The 22,808-nt window shown below is 40.2% G+C and overlaps 1 protein-coding gene across 1 annotated transcript in view; it reads right to left on the reverse strand.

Annotated features, from left to right (window-relative positions):
- Window positions 1-16,628: 16,628 nt before the first annotated feature.
- Window positions 16,629-22,808, reverse strand: part of SEL1L3 (SEL1L family member 3) — a gene marked incomplete at both ends in the record, with an annotated part of 32,436 nt that continues 26,256 nt past the window's right edge. The window contains 5 exons of the mRNA XM_079306336.1: window positions 16,629-16,798; window positions 18,045-18,117; window positions 18,212-18,314; window positions 19,943-20,070; window positions 21,330-21,439. Coding sequence (XP_079162462.1) covers window positions 16,629-16,798; window positions 18,045-18,117; window positions 18,212-18,314; window positions 19,943-20,070; window positions 21,330-21,439 — 584 coding nt within the window. The remainder of the gene's footprint in view (window positions 16,799-18,044; window positions 18,118-18,211; window positions 18,315-19,942; window positions 20,071-21,329; window positions 21,440-22,808) is intronic.

Below are 22,808 nucleotides of genomic sequence, written 5' to 3' on the forward strand. Positions count from 1 at the left end.
AACAGGTTACTTAAAGATTGTTAGTAATGCAGAGACAGATTTCTTAAAGACGAAAACCAGCAATAGACTTTCATAATATGGCTTAATGCACAAGGATATTAAACACTATGTTTCTAAAAGATTTGAATTTTCTGTAATGAGAAATTTTGGAAATACAATGTTTCTAGAATGCTTTTTTAAACTCTTAAACACTTTATCTTTTAACTGTTTCAAGGGCAGTATATGTCTTTATACTTTGTCATGAATGTACATCTTGTCTGTCCTCATGCATTGAATGTAAAAATAAAGAGAAGTTTAAAAAAAATCTTTTCATAGTATCTATTTATATACATATCATGGAATCTCACACTTAAAAAGTATTCAGACAAGTTCTAGCTTGAGCTGATGCAATGTGCTAGAAATGAGATGGGTTTTTTATCACTGAGCTAAAGAAAATCACCTATGAGTGAGAGATTTTCATTATGGGGAAAAATAAAAAGAATTGCTCAGTGCAACTGTGTGGGTCAAGATATCTTCTGGCAGAGTGCTACAGACTGTCCTTAGTGAAGGCAAGCATGTAAGAGCAAAGCCAATGCTATTGTGGCAACAGGATGTATGACGAGTCACCACAAATTATCCCTGTCACTGTCCTAGGCTCAGATTCTTCCTGCATCCTCTGGCAAACAAAGTGTCTCCACAATGTCCTTATACCCTGTGACCTGAGCAATGTCCAGCTTATAACTGGCAAAAATATCCATCTTACTCTTTTGTTTTTTAATCACACATGACCCATGGAGCTTAAAATTAACTATAGAGAAATAAGAAGTGCTCTTTAAATGTGTTAAAGAGTATAAAAAATTTTATTAGGATTCCTAATTATGAACTCAACAGTAGCTGAGGAACCAGCCCCAAAACACCTCTCATACCCAATTACACCATGCTTTGTTGAAGTGAAGCTAGCAGAAGTATTTCTTATAACACCAGTAATTATGAACTAAAGTGTAAACTGTCTTATTCTGAAAGATAGGCACCCTAGGCCCAAGATTTAAAATTTAGAGCTTCTTACACTCATGCATAAATACTGTAATTCACCATCTTCCATGTCTATCTGTCTGTTGGAACTCAAAGCACACCCAGGATACAGGCACACACTGTGCCACCCACCTTTCCATTTCCAAACTGCCCGGGACAAAGTTCAGACACTTATCACTATTTAACCAATAGCAGTTAAGTCATGGAGCTGTGCACTCATCAGAAGCTTTCAAAATGTGCAAACAATGCTTCAGCTCATTGCCTGTTTTCTGTCCTCTTCCCTTCTGCTTGCAGCTTAGCCAGGCTGTCCACAGCTCCCTTTGGTGCTCCTGTGTTTTTTTAGTCTCTACTGAAGGGTCACATTCACTTCCCCCAGTTCAAACTCTTTATAACACTGCACTGAAGTGCACCAGGTGTACACTGTGCAGCACTCTGGTTAGTCTGAAATGCTGCTGGAATGCTCCATCATCTCTTCCTTCCTCTTGCCATGTGGTTGGAGAGCCCCCTTGAGAAAGGCTGATCCATACCAGGGGGTGCAGGCTGGTGTGATGCCAATGGCAGCAGCTGAAACAACCACAATCAACAGCACAGGATGTCATCAGGTCCTTTAAAAATAAGTAGTGAGCAGTGTGAAGCAAAAATCCACAGTTTCAAGAACTGCATAAGGAAGGATACCACACGCAGAGCAGGGATTGCCAGACCATGTTTGTGTTGCACCATCTCAGTGGGCTGTGCTTCCATGCAAGCACTTTATCTGCACTTGGATGTTTTGTCACTCATGGCCACTCCTGGTGTTGCCACATGCCAGAGGCATGACACTGGATGTGTAAACCCACTCATGATGTTTTTACAGAATATTCTTTAGATTCTTTATGACAATTCTGCTACAAAGGAAACACCTGATCCACATGAGAGAACTGCGTGTTCACTTTCCATATTGGATAGTAACCACATTGGTTTAATGGAGTAGTCCCTAAGCAGGTTTCCCCTAACACCTGAGATCTGAGTGTTTCAACAAGACAAGAGAAGCAGAGCAAAGGCTAGAATTAAACTGTCACAAGCATTGTATCTTACTCAGCAGCTGATGAAATTCCCTAATTGCCATTTACACTTCTGGTGTATCAATCTTTTTACATGGCTCAACATCTAAGGACACATTACCATGACATAAACAATCAGGGTAATTACAGGAGCAGATATTTTGCAACTAACACCACAGCTGATAGACTGGGGTTTTTTTACACAATGCAAAATGCATAAATTATAGGACAAAAAATGTGTGGACTAAATGCTGCCCTTGGTGAGGCAATATGTGGCCATAATTGACATTAGGAAAATTGATGCTCATGTGAGTGAGGAGAGTATTAAGGCCTATTTTAACTGACTAATGCAATGGCCTCAGGCACTGGATCTCAAATGGTTGCCAGCTTGAAGGCTGGCTCTGGTGTTGCTGCATAGAATAAACAAATTATATTGTCTCTGGTTTCTTGCTTCCTGCTGGTATATCATCTGAAAAAAATATTCTTAAAGATACTTATCAGTGCAATTTCCATGTCTTCCTCAAAGACTAGAGCAGTTTCCAACACTCCCCAGCAGAGTGGGATGCAGAGGTGCAGAAGATCCTTTGGCCTGTGCTTGAGGAAAGGTGTGACTCAAGGAGTGTTTCTGGAAATGCTGGAAATGGAAAGAAGCTCTGTCTGAGTATATCCTGGGGAAATCTACTTAGCCTGGTACTGCCTTTGGGCAGGTTGGACATGTCCTCACTGCCCTCAGAGCTGACACCTCTATCCATGGACAAAGGAAAGAAGAGATCCCAAGCAGCTCATTGTGTTTCAGATGGGACCCCATCTCTGCCTTCAGTCCTCTGTGCCTGTGGCAGCTCTTCTTCCTTCCCCTCAAACATAGCAATGCTGCCAAACCAAGGAATCCCCAAGCTGATTTTCACCTAGCTTGGGAAAAGGAGGGGCAGGGAATGTAATTTTGCTTTGCCCTCTCCTTCCATCACATTGCAAGCTTGGGTTGCTGGGGTTTGAGGAATCATAGACAGAGCAGGAATGGGGCTGGAGGAACAGAGCTCCAAAACAGGCCAGGGCTTCTGGGGTGGGATGAGGTGGAGCTGATACTGGGGCTGGGTGGCTGGCTGAACCTGATGGTTAAATGACTGCATGTAATGCATGTAATGCAGCAGGCAGAGAGCACTTTGCATTCATCAGCAGCAATTTCAACACTACCTTGAAACACAGGAAAAGGGAATAAGTTTTACTCCCCTTGGAATAGAACAAAATGCCTGGTGAGCCAAGCAAGGCACCCTAAGCCCCGATGCATGGAGCTGGCAGTCCTTCTCTAAGAACCTCATGATTATGGAGGTGATGGAGCAGCTACAGTCCACCCCTCCTAGTCAGATGACCACCAGCCATTCATCCACAGTCTCAACAAAGCCCTAAATGAGATGGGCTCAAAGCATTCACTGAGGTGCTGTGAGAAAGCAGCTCAGTGTCCAGGGGTCCCCCATCCCAGGGCTTCACCTTGGGCGCTGCCAGGGGAGGGATGGAGGAGACATCCCTCCCTCTGCAGGACAGCAGCCAGCCCACTGCTGCACCCACATGGACTGCTGTGTGCAGCACTTCAGGTGGGTACACTCAGGGCAGATGTCTGCAGCAGGAAGGAAATCCACGAGGGAAAGTAACAGACACTAGTGGCTACAAAGCTATTGCAGACAGGAAAACAGCACTGTTGTAACCAGCAACTAAAAAATAGTCTGAGAGATTAATTTGTGGATCATTCAAGGTCATCATCAGTCCCTTCAGAGAATGACAGGTCTGGTTCTTGGTGAATTTGGAGATTGATTCATATTAAGTGGTTTTCTACTGTTGCAATGAACTGTCCTGTACTGGATATGAATATTGCCTGAGAGCACCACAAAGAGCCTTTCTCTCTTAGTAAAACTAACTTACCAAGTCGGATTCAGCTGCCCCTCTTGCATGTGAGTCAGAGGTATAATACCTGAGAGGTGACTTTTAAAGCTGTTGTCTTGACCATGTGTAACAGGTGATTTGAATAAATTGCATTGACCCACAGCTTAGTGTAAAGCTTTTGGGGTTTCTTACACCATGTGCAGCAGTACCTTGCTGGTCAGGGAAGGCTTGTCACACCACACTGGCAGGAATGTTTGAAGCTACATTTACTCAGCCTTTGTCACTTTTAATTAAAACCCAGTTTCAGGACACCCTATTGGATAACTTTTGAAGGAGAGTAATTAATGAGATTTTTGGTCAATGAAAATGTTTCCACAGAGACACTATAGATGTCATCATGGAAGGTGTTTTGGGGGTCAGAATCTCAAGCTGGTAAGAGCTGGAAGGACCCCTCAGCCAGAGCATCCACAAAGGCAAAGCATAAACCCTGAGTGCATTGGGGTGTTTGTAGGGCAGTGAAGGCACAAGAGATGCGGCAGGATACAGCAGCCAGCTCTGCTTTTCTGGGGTGGTCCCATACTCACCCCATCACTGTGGTGGAGCTGTAGGGTTTTGAGGGCACCCTGGTTCTTGGGGTTTGGACACCAGGGCTGGCTCAGACACAGGGCAGAATGTAGACAGAGATCAGCAAGGGCTCCTCCCTCTTTTGTTCAGTCATAGATCTAAGCCAAAATGTGAAATACACGAGTTTTACAAAATGCTTTCACATCAAATTTAGCATTTAAAAGGCTTAGCAACCTTTTAAAATTGCCTAGGGAGATTGGATGGTAGAATTCCTGTAATGTACATAGAGTATCTCCAACAAAGCTAACCCTGGAAAATATCATAGAGCTGAGAATGGATTTCAAATCTGACCAGTAGAAAGGGCCATTCCAGCTCCATCTGTTGACACATCCTGGCAATTCTCCTAGTTGCAAATTCCAGAGAAATTTAAAATTCCCTGGGCCAGGTACCTTGCTCACCTCAGGAGGAGGCATTGACCTTAGCCTCTGTAGGGCACAATTTTCAAATGCCTGAATGTGCATGGTCTATGATGGGCAGTTCTTAGTCTTAGGCCTGCAAGTGACCAGTAGGATAATTGGTTCTGGGTAAGATATCACAAGCAAAATTTTTGTGGCTTATTTTTAAATAATCACATGTATTTCCATACATGGAAGTAAGAAAGTGAAGTAGTAATGAAAAGACAATGAAGTTGACTCCAAAATGTTACTTTATATCTATTGGAAACAAACAAATGCCATTCATGATGGGTCAGAAAACTTTTTCCCCCCTTAAAATTTCAAGCAGCTTTTCAGCTCAAAGGGGATGAGAAAAATTGCTCTAGAAAAATAAAGTATCTGAAATATCTAAATCAAGGTTCCTGGGGCACAGCTGAGGAGGCTTAAAAGCAAAATAAAGGGATTGAAGACAGCTGAAAAGGGACTGAAGAAAACCAACCTCTTGCTAGGGACAGTCAGCTTCAGGCTTGCTGGTATGTGCAGAAACAGCTCTGTATTTGTGTGTCTTGGGCTTTGCTTATGGTGGGCAGCGTTGCTCCTAGAGATTTATAATCTGATGCTGTGGCTGTTTAATGAGGAGGTAAGTGTTTAATTATGTTATAATTTGGCACCTCTTACTTGGTCTGAATCCACAGAGTTATAACAGGAAGGAGAAAGGTTTCTATTCAGAGTATTTTCTTCAACTAAAGGAGATGTGGGGGAAGGACTTTTTTGCTTGGGCATGTCAGCAATGTTCTGAAGGATGTACTCGATGAGGATCTTTCTGTTGATTTTTATTGTAGTAGTATTCTTTTGTTTCTCTTCCCCAGTCATGAGCTAACTCGTGTGGAGGTTTAAATACAGTCAAAACTTGCACTGTTGGCTGTGTGGTGGGTGTGGTGGGAAAACACCAGTTGATTATTTATTGTGTCTGTAGAAGAGAAAAAAATCTAGTCTTTTTGCAAAAATATCCCACTTCTGTCAGAAACTGTCCTGTTGGTTTTGTATGATATTTTATCTGAAGTCAAATGTACAAAGGAACAATCTAATTCTTCCCTTTTTTTATTGGTGGAACACAAATCCTGAGGATATTGTTATGTGTCCTTCTAGCAAACAGAGGTCTTGAAGGAGGATACTGAGAGAATTATTCTATGTTCTGAATCTAATGTAGGTAAAATATATTTGTCTTGTGATATGCATTACACACCTTATGAATTTATGTCACCTGTGCCAATAAATGTATATTGGGGTGGGCACACTTCACACATTTCAGTAGTTGATATATATGCAGGGGCTGGTGAAACTATGGCAAAACTATGGAAAATTTACAGAGTACAAGCAACAGACCCAGTCCATCCATGTTCTGGACCAGCTGTGGATGTTCAAAGTCTGCTTCCTGTGGGATTGCCACTCAACATCAGCAATCTAACATGGCTCATGAACTCAAGCTGGGTTCAAGAGCTGTACAGTCTGGACTTCACCCATTATTCTTGGCTGAAAGGGGACCATTGCCTCCTCACTAAAGAGCAGAGGTCAACTTTCTAATAGCATCTGGGATAGTCCGTGCAAGGATGACTCATTCTTGAACTAGTTTGTCTTCTGCTATGCTTCCAGGAGAATATTCTAAGCTCTTCTGTGCTCTTATAAACAAAGTCACTGTAATTATCAGAAAAGTGCAATCAAGACCAAAAGAACTGCTCTTCTATTTCTGTATAGAAAAGTGATGGAGACTGTAAAAGGCTTCAGAATATTCTCAGGACTCTGGTGACTGTGTGGTTTGGGGTTTTTTGTGTGTCCTTTTCCTTTTTGTTTTTCCATTTATTCACAGCCAAACAAAAATGGCTTTCTTTTACAGCTACCCTCAATTTAAAGCACCAAACTCAGGTTTTGTTTGTTGTGTTGGTTTTGGCTGAGTTAATTTTCTTTATAGTAGCTAGTATGGGGTTATGTTTTGGATTTTTGCAGGAAACAGTATTAACAATATGAAAATGTTTGCATCATTGCCAAGCAGTGCCCACATGGAATTAAAGCCTTTTCTGCCCCTTACCCCATCCCATCAGTGAGGAGCCTGGGTGTGCACAATGAGCTGGGAGGTGACACAGCTGGGACAGCTGGCCCCAACTGACCCAAGAGACATTCCATCATACTAGGAGAGCAAATACAGCTGGGGGCAGAAGGAAAGGGAGACATTTGGAGTGATGGTGTTTCTCTTTCTGAGTCACTGTTTTGTGTGATGGAGCTGTTTTTTATGGGGATGTCTGAACACCTTCCTCCCCATGCATGAAAGTATTCCTTGTTTTGTTTTGCTTGTATGCATGGGTTTTGCTTTACCTGTTAAACTGTCTTTATCTCAATACACAAATATCCTAAATATCCTCATACCTATTCTTCCCATTTTCTCCTTCCATCCTGGAAGAGTCTGTGTGAATAAGTGGTTGTGTGGAGCTTAGTCACCTGCTGGGGTTAGACCACGTCATGTGTCAAGGAGATCAAGGGAGAGACAAATATCTAAGATGTTTTAGATCAATTATTCTTTAGTGAAGTAGCACTAACTTTGTGTGCCTTCATAAACCTCATCTTGAACTCCTTTGTCCTAGGATATATTTGTTAACACTAGTGTAACCATTTTAATGTTTTAAAGAAAACACTTCAATTCGGTTATGTGAAAGAATCAATTGCAGGAATCTTACATATTTGCAGAAGGGGTCTTTATTAAAGTTGGACTCCTATCATCATCCCTTCAAATAGTTCTGGAATTAGATGAGGCAGGTACACAAAGCATAGGGTAGATATCTAAATTTCTGCATTCATCTGCAAGTGGTAGTAGGGTAGGTGGATGCCTGGGGAATTCAAATGTTATGGTTTTTATAGGCAGACTTATGGCCATAAAAATTATTTCATCTGAAGGAGCGATTTTTTTTTTTTTTTTTTTTTTTTTTAATGCATGTACTCCTAACAACCATTTACTGCATCACAAAAGAATCTAAATATTCCTGGCACAATGATATTGGGGCACAAGGTAAATAGGCAGGGGAGGAGGCAGGGGTTTGCAAGCCAGTCTGGTACCTTCTTTCTTTCTTATTTTCTTACTTTCTGTCTCTTTCTTGCTAACCAAATTATCACTTGGGTAACAAATGTTTCTTGGAAGTGTGCATAGGTATTTTATTAATTGAAATGCTGAACAAGGTGGTTTCTATCTGTCATATCAGCAAGACAGTGTAACCAATTCTGTCATGCTCTATCCGCATGTGAGGCTGATAGTATGTGAGTGCCAAGGATATCCTGTGCATTGGCACCAGGTATTTGAGATATGAAAATGAAGTTTTATCTCCTTTTAACATTGTAAAGATGCAGAGGGTATGTTTGCAGAGTACACTAATGCAGTGCCACGCAGGATAGAAGAATTTGCCCTAGGAGAGCCCAAAACCCACACTGGGCAACAATACTGCTGCCTGACAGCCTCTGGCACCAAGGGCTCAAATCTCACTCACCATAGTTATCTCTGCATGGCTGTCACTCCTCTGGTGGGTTGGCCTCTGTAAGGACATGCTTTCAATCAGTGTAGATAACTACTTCTAATTCTCTGAAGTATTTGGCAATTACTCTAGGCTTTGGAATATTTGGATTCATGTCTCTAATCTGTGGCAGATCTTCAGGCCAGAAAATTAACTCTTAAATACTGGCCTATTTGTGATTCTGAAGGCTACTGGTGATATTACAAAAATTTATTGACTGGGGCCAGTCACAGCTGAGCAGTAAAGTCCTAGACCTAGAGGAAAAAAATTCTGTTCACAGAATGGGTAAAGCTGAAAGAGACAAGAGTTGGTTGGTTTTCTGGTCCAACCTCCTCGCTCAGGCAGGATCCCCTTGAGCACATGGCACAGGATTGCATTCAGACAGTTCTTGAATATCTCCAGTGACAGAGACTCCATGACCTCCCTGGGCAACCTGTTCCAATGCTCTGTCACTCACACTGTAGAGTTTTTCCTCATGTTCAAGTGGAACTTCCTGTTCATCAGTTTCTGCCCAGTGCCTCTTTTCCCATTGCTTGGCAGCACTGACAGAGCCTGGCTCCATCCTCTGACCCCTCCCTTCAGGCACTGGCAGACATTGATGAGCTCCCCTCTCTGCTGTCTCTTCTGGAGGCTGAACAGGCCCAGCTCCCTCAGCCTGTCCTCTCACAGAGATGCTCCAGCCCCTTCAGCCCCTCTGTCACCCTGCTCTGGCCCTGCTCCAGGAGCTCCATGTCTCTCTAGTGCTGAGGAGCCCAGAGCTGGACACAGCACTCCAGATGAGCTCCACAGGGCTGAGGAGAGGGGCAGGATCACCAGCCTTGGGCTGCTGGCAGTGCCCTCCCTGATGCACCCAGGGTACCACTGGCCCTCTTGGCCACAAGGACACTGCTGGCTCAGGGACACTTGGTGTCCAGCAGCCCCAGGCCCTTCCCTGCAGAGCTGCTTTCCAGCAGGTCAGTGCCCAGCCTGTGCTGGTGTGTGGGGTTATTCTTCTCCTGGTACAGGACCCTGCACTTGCCCTTGCTGAATTTTAGCCAGCTCTTCTCTGTCCATCTTTCCAACCTGTCGAGGTGAGAGACAATGTCAAAAGCCTTACTGATGTTGAGGTAGAAGACATCTAACTGCTTTCCCTTGATCCATCCAGGCAGTTGTTTCATCTAGCAGCATGACTAAGCATGATTTCTCTTTAGTGAGTCCATGCTGACTATTCTTGATCACCTTTGTGTCATCCATGTGGATAGAGATGGCCTCCAGAATGGGGTGCTCCATCACTTCTACAGGGATTGAGGTGAGGCTGACTGGCTGGTAGTTATTTGGGTCCTCCTCCTTGCCATTTTTGAAGACTGGGGTGGCATTTGCTTTTTTGCAGTCCTCAGACACCTTTCCTGATCTCCATGACCTTTCAGATGTGATCATGGGAGGTTTTGCTGTGGTGTTGCCAGCTCTCCCAGCACTTGTGGATGCCTTCAGTTGGGGCCCATGGACCTGTGGATGTCATGTTCACCTGGGTGCACTCTAACCTAATTTTCCTTGACCAAAGGAAAGCCTTCTTTCCATCATTCCCTTACCTTGGTCTGGGTCAGAGATTGCTGAGGGTTGGTCTTGTCAGTGAAGGCTGATGCAAAAGGTGGTTGGTAACTCTGCCTTCTCTGCATACTCTTTTACCAGAGTTCCCCTCCATTTAGTGACAGGCCCACATTATCCTTTATTTTCCTTTCATTATTGATATATTGAAGAACCCTTTCTTGTCCTTGACATCCTAGGCCAGATTTAGTATCAGATGGGTCTTGACCTTCCTGGCTTCAGTCCTATGCACTCTGAAAATATCCTTATATTAATTCAGAATGGTTCAACCCTGCTTCCATCCTCAGTGAGTTTCCTGTTTAAACTTGAGTAAGGATAAAGTCCTTTAAACATCCACATAGGTCTCTTCACACCCTTGCCTGACCTCTTGCTCCTTGGGAGGCACTGTTCTTGAGTCTGGAGGAAGTGATCCTTGGCTATCAACCAGCCCCCTTGAACCCCATTCCCCTACAGTGCCTGTTTCCATGGATTCTTCCAGAGCATCCCTGAAGTGGCTGAAGTTAGTTCTCCCAAAATCCATAGCTGCAATCTTGCTTTCTGCACTGTATCCTCCTTGCCTGATGCTCCAAATCTCATGGTCACTGCAGACAAGGCTGCCCCCAGCCTTCCTGTCTCCATCTTGCAGCCTTCCCTGTTTGTTAGCATGAGGTTGAGTGGCACACTATTCCTTGTGGTAACTCCACTACCTGTGTCAGGAAGTTGTCAGCAGTGCTTTCCAGGAACCTCCTGGAAACCATCCTGGATGGATTGTTTGTGCTTCCCTCTTGCTTTTCCAGCTGATGTCAGCATAATTAAACTCACTCACAGGAACTAATGCCTGTGATTTTGAGGCTACTAACAGGTGCCAGTAGAAGACCTCACCCTCCTCCTGACCAAGCTGCCTGATCCTCTACAACTTCTAATATTTGTTTAATGAACTAGCCTAGAGGTTTCTGCATTAGAGTAGGTGTATCTGGGTTTCCCCTCCTGGTATTGTAACCAACTGAATTGCAAAGGTTAATTTGTTTTATGGGATTAGCGTGCTGTGTTTAACTCAAAAATTAAATTGGGAAGGCCATCCATGAGCAACTGGAGCTGGCTTGGAAGAGCAATGCAGCACTGGTGAGAGATAGGAGCCTCTAAAGGCTGTCACCTGGGTAGGACAGAAGACAGAGCTGACATGGGACAAGGAAGCAGGGACAGCATTATTGCCACTACTAACTCTGCAGAGCAGAAGGGGAAAACTACAATTTGGTCTTAATGAAACAAGATAACACGTGAGTGGAGACTTTCTCATTCCACTTAGTCAGTACTGGTGTTTTTTGAAAAGGGTGTCCTGTGCTCTATAAACACAGGCTGAGCACACTTCTCAAAAAAGCAAGCCTTCAAAACAGCTCTGAACACACTGGGGCTGCTGGAAAGCTCACACTGATAAACAGCCTGGTGAAATTGGAAGGACTAATCTCATTCATTGCTTGGGGGGTGAATGGAGCCTCATGACCTGTAAAAGAGGCAAACAGTCTTGGCTCATCTGCACAACTGAGCTGAGCAAGGTCTGGAGGATATGCTTGGGCACTGGGTTGTGATTTTTCTCAGCTATTTGGGGGTGTGTTGCCTTACCTAGCCCAAGCCCATTTGAGAAGAATCCTCCTAGACAATGGCTGGGCACCATTTGGGCACTTCATGGACCAAGACTGGTGCCAATAAGCAGCAGATGAGGTGAATGGGTTCACAAGAAAAGTTTAACTCATCACAATCAGACAGCAGAGCCTGGCCTTGGTTAGTTTATTAATACAAATCTATTCAGGGACATTTGTTTATAACTTGCACAATTGCTTGCTGCATCAATCAGTTTCTCAGCCATGCTGTAATGAACAGATAGATAATGCCAAGCAGGTAACTCGGTTCCTGCCTTGGCAGACTATCAAGAAAGGGTGCTAGGCTTGCTAATGGACTTGTGCTTTTTCCTGCTCACCTGGCATAACCGATAAGGGCAAATAGTAATGCTGAGCATTAGGAGCTATCTATTCATGAGTGATAAAGGAGAGGTCAGTGTGGACAAATGAAAAAAACAACAGAAGTCGCAAAATGCAAACTGGGGAGGGAAGCAAGGTCAAGGAATACGTTAGCAGAAAGATCACTGAACACAGTTATAAACAAAGCTGTTGCAGCCAGTTTTCTTCTAAGGGATTATTAAGATGCCCAAAGGTGGATGGGTATCTGATAGCACTTGTCAACTCAAGTCCCTTAAGTCAACAGGAACTCAGCACTGTTGGTGCAATTTTAGTTTGGAACATCAGTGCCTCAGGATATCTGATCTGCAGCAGATGATTTGGCTTCTGCTTGGTTTTATTTTTTTGGGTTTTTTTCTTGCTTACTGTAACTGTTACCTAAGTACATACTGCAATAATGCAAGTATCTTTTCCTTTCCATTTTGGTTACTCATTTCTCCTGATCTGAGTTTGATACTCATTTGATACTCATCTGTATGTGGCTGCTTTTATGCAGACACCTTCTACTTAGGTAGACTCACTGTTACTTTTCTTGTTGCAAATATAATTAAGTTTCCTGGCATAGGAATTAGATATTTAGATAAATAACGATGCTGTAATGCATTTCCAACACACCTATATTCCAGATACTGTGGTTTTTCTTTTTTATTTACAATTTTCTGTTGATTATTCAGTAATTGTTCCTGTCTACAGGAACATCTTAGAAGATAGCACAGAAAATTGCTCCACACTCAGATTCCCTTTGACATTCTTTGGTTTTCTTACACTTGGGCTTTTTCTTAAAAAAATCCAGCCTTTTATTTTTGTTCTCTTCCTCCATTCAGTCTTTAATAGAGTTCACACATTTATGGGAGGAAAGGAGAGAGTGTATGGATGGAATTTCTCTGCTAAAGCTTATTCAACATGTTTTATGTTTTTGTGCTTTCATCCAGGATAAGGGTCAACAGCCTGTGTAAAATGTCCTATAAGTCAATTCTTTTCACAGATAATCCATGTTCCACACGTGGTTTTTAAAGATCATCTATGCTTTTCCAGTCACTCAAATGGGAATACAAAAATACCAGCAAGAGGTATGTTTATAATCAATATACCAGGATTAATTCACAAGTGTGAGTTCTATCACTAAGTAACATTGATATTGCAAGGTACTAACACAGAACCTTGTCTATCCTCATGCCTATTTATTGGGATGCAAAGCTCTTCACTGTTTGGTCTGGGAAGCAACACCATGCAGCCAATGGTCAGCCACCCACATATGGGGGCCCCCCACATTTGGCACTGTCCTGCTACTACCCTACTGTGCAATTCAGAGCTCAACAAACTTTTCAGCATAGCTGCAAATCTTTCATAACAGGTTTGAATTGTTTCCTTCATAAAGTTGTAATTGGCAACTACTCAGAACTGCTCAACACTGACTTCTTCTTTTTAAGCTTATTTTTACCTATCTATCTGATTCTCCCTTCTTCCCACAGCACTTTGATACATTGCTTGTAGCAACTTCTCTCCCTGGTCACTTTCTGTAACACACAAATCTATTTACTTAGTGTAAACTGCATTCATTTTAGATAATTTGGATAATTAGATAGCTACTTTGTGCATAACCCTTCTGAAATTCTTTCTTGTCCATAATTTATTTGCTAGAGATGATTCTGAGCAGAACCAAGGGAGAAAGAAAAATGGTCATCACTTACACTGCCTTATGCATGACCTGTGTTGTTCAGATGGCTGGGACTTCTATTAGATGTGGATAAACAAATGATATAGATCAGTTCAGCTCTACATCTGTGATTTATTATTTCCTTTTTCCCACCCTGAATGCTCAACATGGGTTGCAGAAACTATAAACTTCAGTGATCATGTTTTAATTTATGAAAAATGATTATTGATGCAGCAACTCTTTTCCCCTTCTCTCTCTGCTTTCCTTGTGAATGTAGAACTGTGTAGCTGCTCTATGTAAAGAACCATTCCCCTTCTGACTGGGAATTGGTTGATTCTCTAGGTTGTCAACAGCCCCATGGAACTTAGAAGAAGTGAAGGATAATGACGTAACTAATATTATTTTAGCCTTCAAGATTGCCAATTTATTGTGAAGAGCTGCTTATCTCAACATACTTTGGTAGAACTTCTGATGTAATAGATAACAATAAACAAAGATAGAACTATTAACTGCTCGCGTCATGAAATATCTTGCGGATTCAGCAATTGCCTTCTGAAACATAGATGCTGAATTGTGTTTCTGGCAGAACTCCTCAAATTAGTTAATTACTAGAGTTTAGAACATGGGCTTTAGAGGAACACAAGGTGAGCTGGAGTGCTAACACTTAACTCTGATCTGTGTGCACACAATCTGAACCACAGCAACTCGAGAACTCCCAGATTGCAACACACGGGCTGCAATCACACCACCACTGACAAACTCCCATGGGATTAGTATTTCACCAGGGGCTTCAGTTTTGCTACATGTGACATTTGGAGCAAAATACACCTTTAATGTGTAGCTAGCTATAAGCAAGATTTGGTTTATGCACACCCAAATAGCTTTTTGTGAACATCTAATTGTGCATGCCATTTGGTACCTAACCTAGCACTGTGCCATATGTCTGACATTTGTCTGCTTGTATTCAAGGGCTACACTTGGCTTTCTGCAATGCTTCTGGGTTTACTATCTAAACCTGCTCCAGTTTTAACACAGATGCACAGTCTTTTATTAGGTGACAAAAATACAGTTGAGAGGGCTCTTGAAATAGCCGTATCTTTGTGGTAAGGAATTTGATATAATCAAATTTAGCTGCACAAATTTTTGCAACTCAAAACAGATTGAAAAATAATGGAGGCCATTTGCAATAGATATCAAATAACACATAATCTAACCCCAGAGAGTACAACAGTTTAGTATGCAAAAGTCAAGCTTCTTTCTAATATGTTAAAATACCTACCTCTCCATAGAAAGAACAATATATGTATCTATAACTGTACCAAGGACAAAAAGTGTTCTTTGCACAGTTCTTGATCAAATAAATGAAAAACTCAGTAACATGGCACACTATTTACTTTCTCAGTGGGAGGGGGAGGAGCTTCAACATCTTCATTTTTATCCCATGACTTGTCAAGGGAATACTGCCTCAAAGCATCAGCTCTTCTCTACACACCTGTGAATGTTCAGTTTTCTGCAAGTGAAACATGCCCTGATGAAATGTATGTATAGACATTTATATACAAATATAAAAATCTGTCTTGAAGGTCAGAGCTTTTTTTATCTTTTGAATCATTCCTTTCTTACTGAAACCTCCTATGTCTTGCTTGAAAAACAAAACAACATGTTCCAGGTTTGCTCTGTGAGAAGACTATTCCTCAAAGAAAGTGAAAACTGGTTGTCTCATTCAAAGCTAAGAAAACAGACATATAAATAATGATCTTGAGAGACTGCAACAGTGAGATAGTATTTCATCCTAGAGGTGCTTTAAAAGAAATTTCTCCACATACAGGCTGAATTAAAAAAATATTTTTATTTACAAGAGTACATAATGTAGTGCAAGGCGAGTGGATTTAACCCTCAGTAATGCATAGATTGATGCAATTTATAATCTGTGATCTACATCATTTTGCAGAGGGGACTGCACATCTGCTGTTAAGGTTAGACCTTTCCTACAGCCACTTTCCATTAAATCAGATAGAAGGTATCTGCACTCCATACATGTTATCCATAGGCCCCATCCAACATTTATCAAATTAACTGTCACTTAAATAGGTGTCTTTTAGACTCACTATAGAACATGAAATAAATCCTTGCCAGTGTTATCTACAGAAGAATATAAAAATAAATTTTTGCTCATTTTGTGTCACCTGATCACATATTTAAATATTCTTTTATTTATTCATTGGAGAGCTCCTTTCTCTTATCAGCGGCTCTTGGCAGGAAAAGAGACATTTTGTTGTGTCAACCAGGGAATGTGGATGCTTGTAAAAAATAATAACTAATATGTTATGACCATATTACAAATATTCCTGATGTTTCCTTTCAAAACAAAACACTTTTCATATTGAAAAATCAGCATGGAATATAAAATGCAAAAAACCTCATTGTTACCATTGCTTGTCCTGTCCTGACTGGTTTCCATGGACCTTGGAAAGTGTTTGTCACTGGGTTTCACTTTTATGCTACTTCCATGATTCAAACTTTGAGAAATTTGCTAATTTCACCAATAAATAAGCTCAAATGCAGTAAAAGCAATTTAATAAGAGATTACATGTGTAAGTAAAATTTCATTAAAACCTGTGGGATGTTTGCTTATTTTTCAATTAGGCAAAGATGTTGCAGGTTACCTTCCAGGTCCTTCCATGACATACAGTATGATCATGTGTTGGGTATAGTGAGACACTCTGCATCATCTTGGAGTTAAATAAATTATAGGATGGTTTTCCTCTATAGTGAAGTCAGATCAGTGAACTTCCCTACAACTTCAGCTTTTGGACTGTATTATTAATGCCACGAACAGGGCTGGTTGCCAGCTCTTAGATTTGTAGCTGTTCATATCCTGTCTTCCCAATGGACATCAACCTTAAGAAAACTGCACTTCAGCTGGTAACAAGAGGATTCTGAGAGTTTGACTCCTGCTGTGATAAATCATTTGAAAGAGTAGGTTCATCTTGCTGTACTGGTCTGGTAGCATCTTCACTGTCATTCCCTAAGGAAGATGGGACATCATGTGACAATGGTCCTGATCTTCTTCCAGAAGAATTACGAGCTTCAGAAGAACATAAAAAGAAATTACTTAAGAAAACCCCCCTGTGTCTAGGAAGTCTATTAATCAATATTTAAATATTATGTGGATGTAAAATTACATGTAAAGATAATATTCAAAGGTTTGGGAGTACTGAAAAAAGAGTATCTATTATTTTATAAATTTGTTGTGGGATTCCCAAGTTATCTAAATTAATAGCTAGTACAAAAAGAAAACAGGATTTCAGAATTATTTCCACATTTAGCCTATTATTCAGAGTTACATGTTTTAATTCAAATAATTTTTTCACATTTAATGGTGTTGGGTTTTTAAAATACTATTTCTTATAGGTGTAGGTGGTCAATGTCAAAGTAATTTTTTAGTATTTTATTACAAAAATGTATCAGAAAACATTATTTTCTGACATACATACACTTAAGCTGCCTACTGGGGTTAAAACACAACATAAGAAAATGTACGGAGTAGAAGAAATTTTTTTGTAACTGGTAATATTCACCATTTCCTGATCAAGTCCTGTGATCTGAATTGAAACATTTGACTGCAGCAGGAATTGCTTTTTAAATGATGACTTTTTAAATTATTATTTTTCATGTGATGGTAGGGTTTCCTCCCCTTTATTCAACAATGTCATTTAGTCTCTATCTCTTTCAAGTGCAGTAGAAAACATGGTAGCAGTTTTAACAGATTGAAGTCTGGCATTTCTGTTTGTTAATATTGTTTATCCCAGTAAAAGAGACAACATAGAGCAAAACTTTCTGTTTTAAGACAGGAGGAGTCTGCAAGTCCTGACTGAATGCATTTGCTCATTCTGTTACTGGTGTTAAGAGTCTGAACTGACTCTCACCAAGTTACTGCCATGTACTAGCACTTGGAACCCCACTTTTTCTCCCACTTTGCATCTGAAGAGATCCCATCCTATGAAACAGGAATCACACTTTGCATATTGCAGAGACTATAGTGGGAATCAAAGTCATGTAATTACTGTAACAATACTGCATGTTGAGAGATTGGGAATAATCACATGAAGTTTATGTTTTTATTAAGAATCTTCTTTATCAAGAGAAGTTCAGAAACCAACTTTTGCTTCATCTGCCCCTTTTTAATGATCAAAAAAATGACTTATCTGTTAAAGAAGCTACTGCTCAGAGGTACTTCTATCAAATCTAGAATTCTGCTTTCATTTTTGAAGATTTGACTGACATAGAAAGATCACTCCTCTTCCTTCAGTTTTACTATGCCCCATACTTACCAGATAAAGACTGAAAAGACTGCACTGCAAATGCAACAAGAATCGATAAAAGAAAGGTTCCCATGAAGTAGATCTGTGACAATAATTTTAAAAACAGAGTTAGAGCAGTTCAAAGATAAGGTAGAGCTCCAAATGAACTGTGCATATAATAAAGCAGCAATACATACCAGAGTAGAGTGTAAAACATTGTTCCAGAGAACTCTCATGTAAAAATAAAGCAATGCTAATGAACATGGACTAATTGATTCCTGGTTACTATTATTCCAGCACCTACAAAAAGAAGATTAAAACAACTAATTAGTCCTCCTCAACAGTTCTGTGGCAATGATCATCTGGGAATCTCAAATGGGTTTGCAGAACCAGTAATCCATAAAAACAAACAAATATCATCATCACTATATCACAGATGGTAAAGTAAAAATTCAGAAAAATACTATCTTAAACTTACTAAGCACAGAATACCTTACCCTAGAAGCACATTTTTTATTTTCTTAGTCAACAATGGGTCTAAGGATCCAGGCTACACTTGCAAAGCAGTCACAGTTCAAGTTCTAACTAATATGAGTCAACATCAGGACTTGAGTTAAAATCAGATGTACAAAATTCAGTTACCTACATGAACACTGGTGCCAAAACTCCTTTAGAGACAATGCTGTATAACAGAATGAAGTCAGAGCTTGAAGAGTGTTTTAGCTGACTAGCACAAGGTACCTTCCTCCTCTGGGGTGAGCTGAGCAACTTTCTCAGTTCCATCAAATGAGACTTCTCCTACTAGGGGAGTTTAGACAGCTAAATCATAGGCATCTATTTTAAGCTTCATTGATCCTTTTCTACAAAGCTAAGGAGGTGACATATATAGATATATACCTTTTATATGTTTTTTTAAATAAATATATATATAATTTAGTTATGAAGTAATAGACTGTGTATATACATACACATATATAAAAATAATATATAATATATAAGTATATAAAAGTATGCACCTTTTGGACAAAATTATATGACAATAGGAAAACCCTTCAACGCTGTCAACTCTGGAATTACTCTCACAGCAAAGCAGGTGGATTCAGCCCAAGTGAAAGCAGAATTCTGACTCAAGCTTACAATCCCAGATGGTTCAGAACCCCTATATATCTCACTAATAGTTTCATGTGCAGTGGAAGTAATTCAGTGAACAGACAAATGAGGTCTTAATGTTGCTATCATCTCCACTTTTCTGGGTTCAGTCAGCAGCAAAACAGATGATAAACCACTCACTCATCATAGCTCCTCCTTCTTCAAATATTTGAAAGGCAATTCCACAAATTCACCAAATACTGTGTAAGCTTCACATTCTCACTGTGCCTTTCAACACCTGTTGCTTTACCTGGGTAAAGGAACCCAAGTTCTGTACTGGAACCAGAGCACACTAGGTGGTTTGTCCATAAATAGTGCTGGCACAGGTCATTCAGGCAGCAGACCTATAACATTCTCACAATATCTATGCCACCCTAGACATATTTGCAGAATCAATAGGAAGAATTGCTATTATCCCAGTTACACATTTTAAAGTTCTGTATCAAATTATGCTACATTTATAATGGAAATATTTTTTTGGACTGCACACAAATCACCAGTGCCTAACTTAGGAAGTTAAATACATTGAACTGGAAAAGACCTCCTGGATTGTTGAATCCTGTCCCTGCTATTTCAGGTAATCACATATAATCAGGTCCCTTTAACAGACATAAACTGAAATATATTTAGGGCATTTAAGAATTTTGAGTATGTTGACCTTAATCTGCCTTAAATCATACAAGTGAACAAAGTTAATAATTGCAGGAGTTGCTGTCCTCCAGAGTAAATGTTACTCACGTGGAAAACCAGAAGATGCTGATTAAGGGTAAAAGACTCACCTGTAATATAGTTCCTGAAGAAGTGATGTATTACTGGAATGCAATGCTTGATCAATTTCCAAGTGATCCAGGATGTAGGAAGGTATGGAGTTGCCCTCTTCTATGACAAGGGCCAAATTGAAGAAACCCTAACAGTAAAAAAATGCATACTTTCTAAACATTAAATTTTCATGTCTGTATTTAAGCACTAAGTATCTAAATAATTATAACTGTCTTCCCTAGATTTGTTTAATATAATGTGATATTCAATGAATAATTATGAGAGCCCTTTCTCCTAACCATACACTCAAATAAATACTGAAAATGCAAAAGAAGCATTCAGATGTCGTGATACTCTTTTCTTAGTTCATATCTTTTGCCAGGTGATTTCTTTCTTATTTTTACTTGCTCATCAAGCACCATATCAAACTGTCATATTTTATCTCCTAGGGAAATACAGAGTGAAAGCAAAAATTGATTTCTATTCTGTTACTGTTTAATTCCTCTTCACATAGCTTTACAGATAACAGAATCTGAATAGTGAAATTGAGAGCAGAAGTTTCCTCCAGACAATCTAAGTCCTTAATCTTACAGTTTTGCTTATTTGGACAAGTCTTAGGCAACCCAGTGTCTCTTCAGAGTCATGAAGATGAACACAGAAGACATTTTACAGGATTCCCATCACTTTGACTTTCATACTTTAACTATTTATGCATCTCTTCCTTCCTTTGCTAGCTTAGCAGTAATGTTTTGTCCCAATAACCTCAAAACAGAATCTACCCACACTACCTCTGGTACATTCACATACAAGACACTGTCTGGGGATATTGCCATAGGGACAGGGAGAACAGAATATTGCATCCAGGACACTACAGGAGGTCCTGAGAACAGGAAACTCAGTGGTGAAACACTGCATGTCTTTGGTAATGTGTCATGGTCTATTTTTTAATTATAAAGCATTTTGAGATGAAACCTTCATTAGTAAACAAAACTCACCCTGGGATTCACTTGGTATAATATATCAAGGGAAATGGACCAGTCATCTTTGTTTATCATAAAATGGCAGTGGATAGGACTGGAAAATAACCCAGCAGTCTACTAATTCTTCATCTTGCAATAGCAAAAATACTGAGGTCACAACTGAGTCAAATGTGCCCAGATAAGGTAGCCCTAAATTAGACTATTTAGTTTTAGCTTACAAAGCAGCCTAATTCTAGGACCATTAATCTTTGCTAAGTTTATCTTCTATTATGAAACAGCAACTACTGACTCACAAGGTATTTTGAAATAACTGTAACTTATTCTAGCAGGTTTCTTTGGTGCAGGTGAGGCTGAGCAGAAGAACCAGTCACAGCTAAATCCTCAGGTTGTTCTACACTCTGATGTTTTGCCATGGCTGCAGACCCACCTGTGAATCACCCTCCAAGGCAGCCTGGGCATACATCCGCATGGAGAGCTCAAGGTCTTTAGACTGGTTTTGGTAACCATAGTAGTAGAAATCACCCATCTTCAAATAAGCTGTGGAAGAAACCAGCAGATGATTTAGACTATTTGTTGCAATAGAATTAACCAAATATTAATGTGATGGAGAAGTTAGCAGTAACTATATTTAAACCACATTAAGAAAAAATGTACTCTTTCTCTCTGGGTGTTTCTGCAATTACTTTATATCAGCCTCCCACTGAAAATAATTATCCTGGATGAAATCTCTCATTGTTTCTCTTTAATGAATTTAGTGAATGACATTGTTTTTAAAAAACTGAGGCTTGAGCGTCTTTATATTGCATTCCTTCTTCACTTGCTGAAACTGTCTTTAGACAGCCCAAAGCCTTATTTAGTCAGATTAGCCCTAAAACTGATGATGTTTAAAACCATGCCACTTATGTGCCTGCTCTGTATGTGACACTATGGTGGCTGAACTTTCCCAGAATTTAGAGAATGTTGCTGCTGATAATTTTATTAATTTCAAATCCAACTCAACCCAGGACAACAGTAGGGATACAATTTTCCTGGTCTAGAAGGGAGCAATTCCCACCAAATGCTTTACACACATCTTTCTGTGACATTGCACCATAATGAAATTCATCAAAAGACAGGGTGTTAACCCAGACAGGAGCAAGCACGATGTTGCACTAATCTGTGCTACTGAATTTAAAAACTCCTATGACTGTGTCTACATATATCTGACCTAAGCTTTCCTCAAATGGTTTCAAACTCTTCTAGGTCTGTGTGTCTACAGCAGCTGCCAAGAAATCCCACATGTTTTTACAGCAGACTGAGATGGAATGACAGTTGCATCCTATGAGTCTGACCTTCAGAAGTTTTTCTAATGTAAGCTTGTCCCAGTAGATCTACCAAAGGGTCAACCAAACTACACCTTGCTCAGGTGTCTACAAACTCCTCAGGAAAGCTAACAGTGTTTGTCAGCTCATATGGCTTCAGGCTATATCCATGTGGTATTTCCACACATTTAAATTTCCCACACAGTGCATTTAAATGAAGAACATGAATTATTTTTACACTCCACTTTTCCACATGCTTGTTGCAAATTACTTAAATGCTCTTGTGAGACAATCAGATCAATGTTTTCAAACATCCAGTAAAGCTTTCAGAGGCACCAAAATGACTTAGCTATTGAAGCCATAGATGTAGTAAAATTTAAGGCCTGAGGAATGTAACTTATTTGCAAAGAGATCTTAGGGAATCCTTTAGTTCTCCAAGGTAAGCCCTATCAATGTTGATAAACTCTGTACCCTAAGAGAAAAACTAATAATAAATTAGATAAGGAATCCCTTAGCCTTTATTAGTTTCTCATGACTTGATTATGATATGGAAGTGTATTTGCTTTTGGATTTTCCCTCTGATAAACCAAACAGCACGAGCTCCT

Source organism: Erithacus rubecula (genome assembly GCF_903797595.1).
Source record: "Erithacus rubecula genome assembly, chromosome: 5".
Taxonomy (NCBI): Eukaryota; Metazoa; Chordata; class Aves; order Passeriformes; family Muscicapidae; genus Erithacus; species Erithacus rubecula.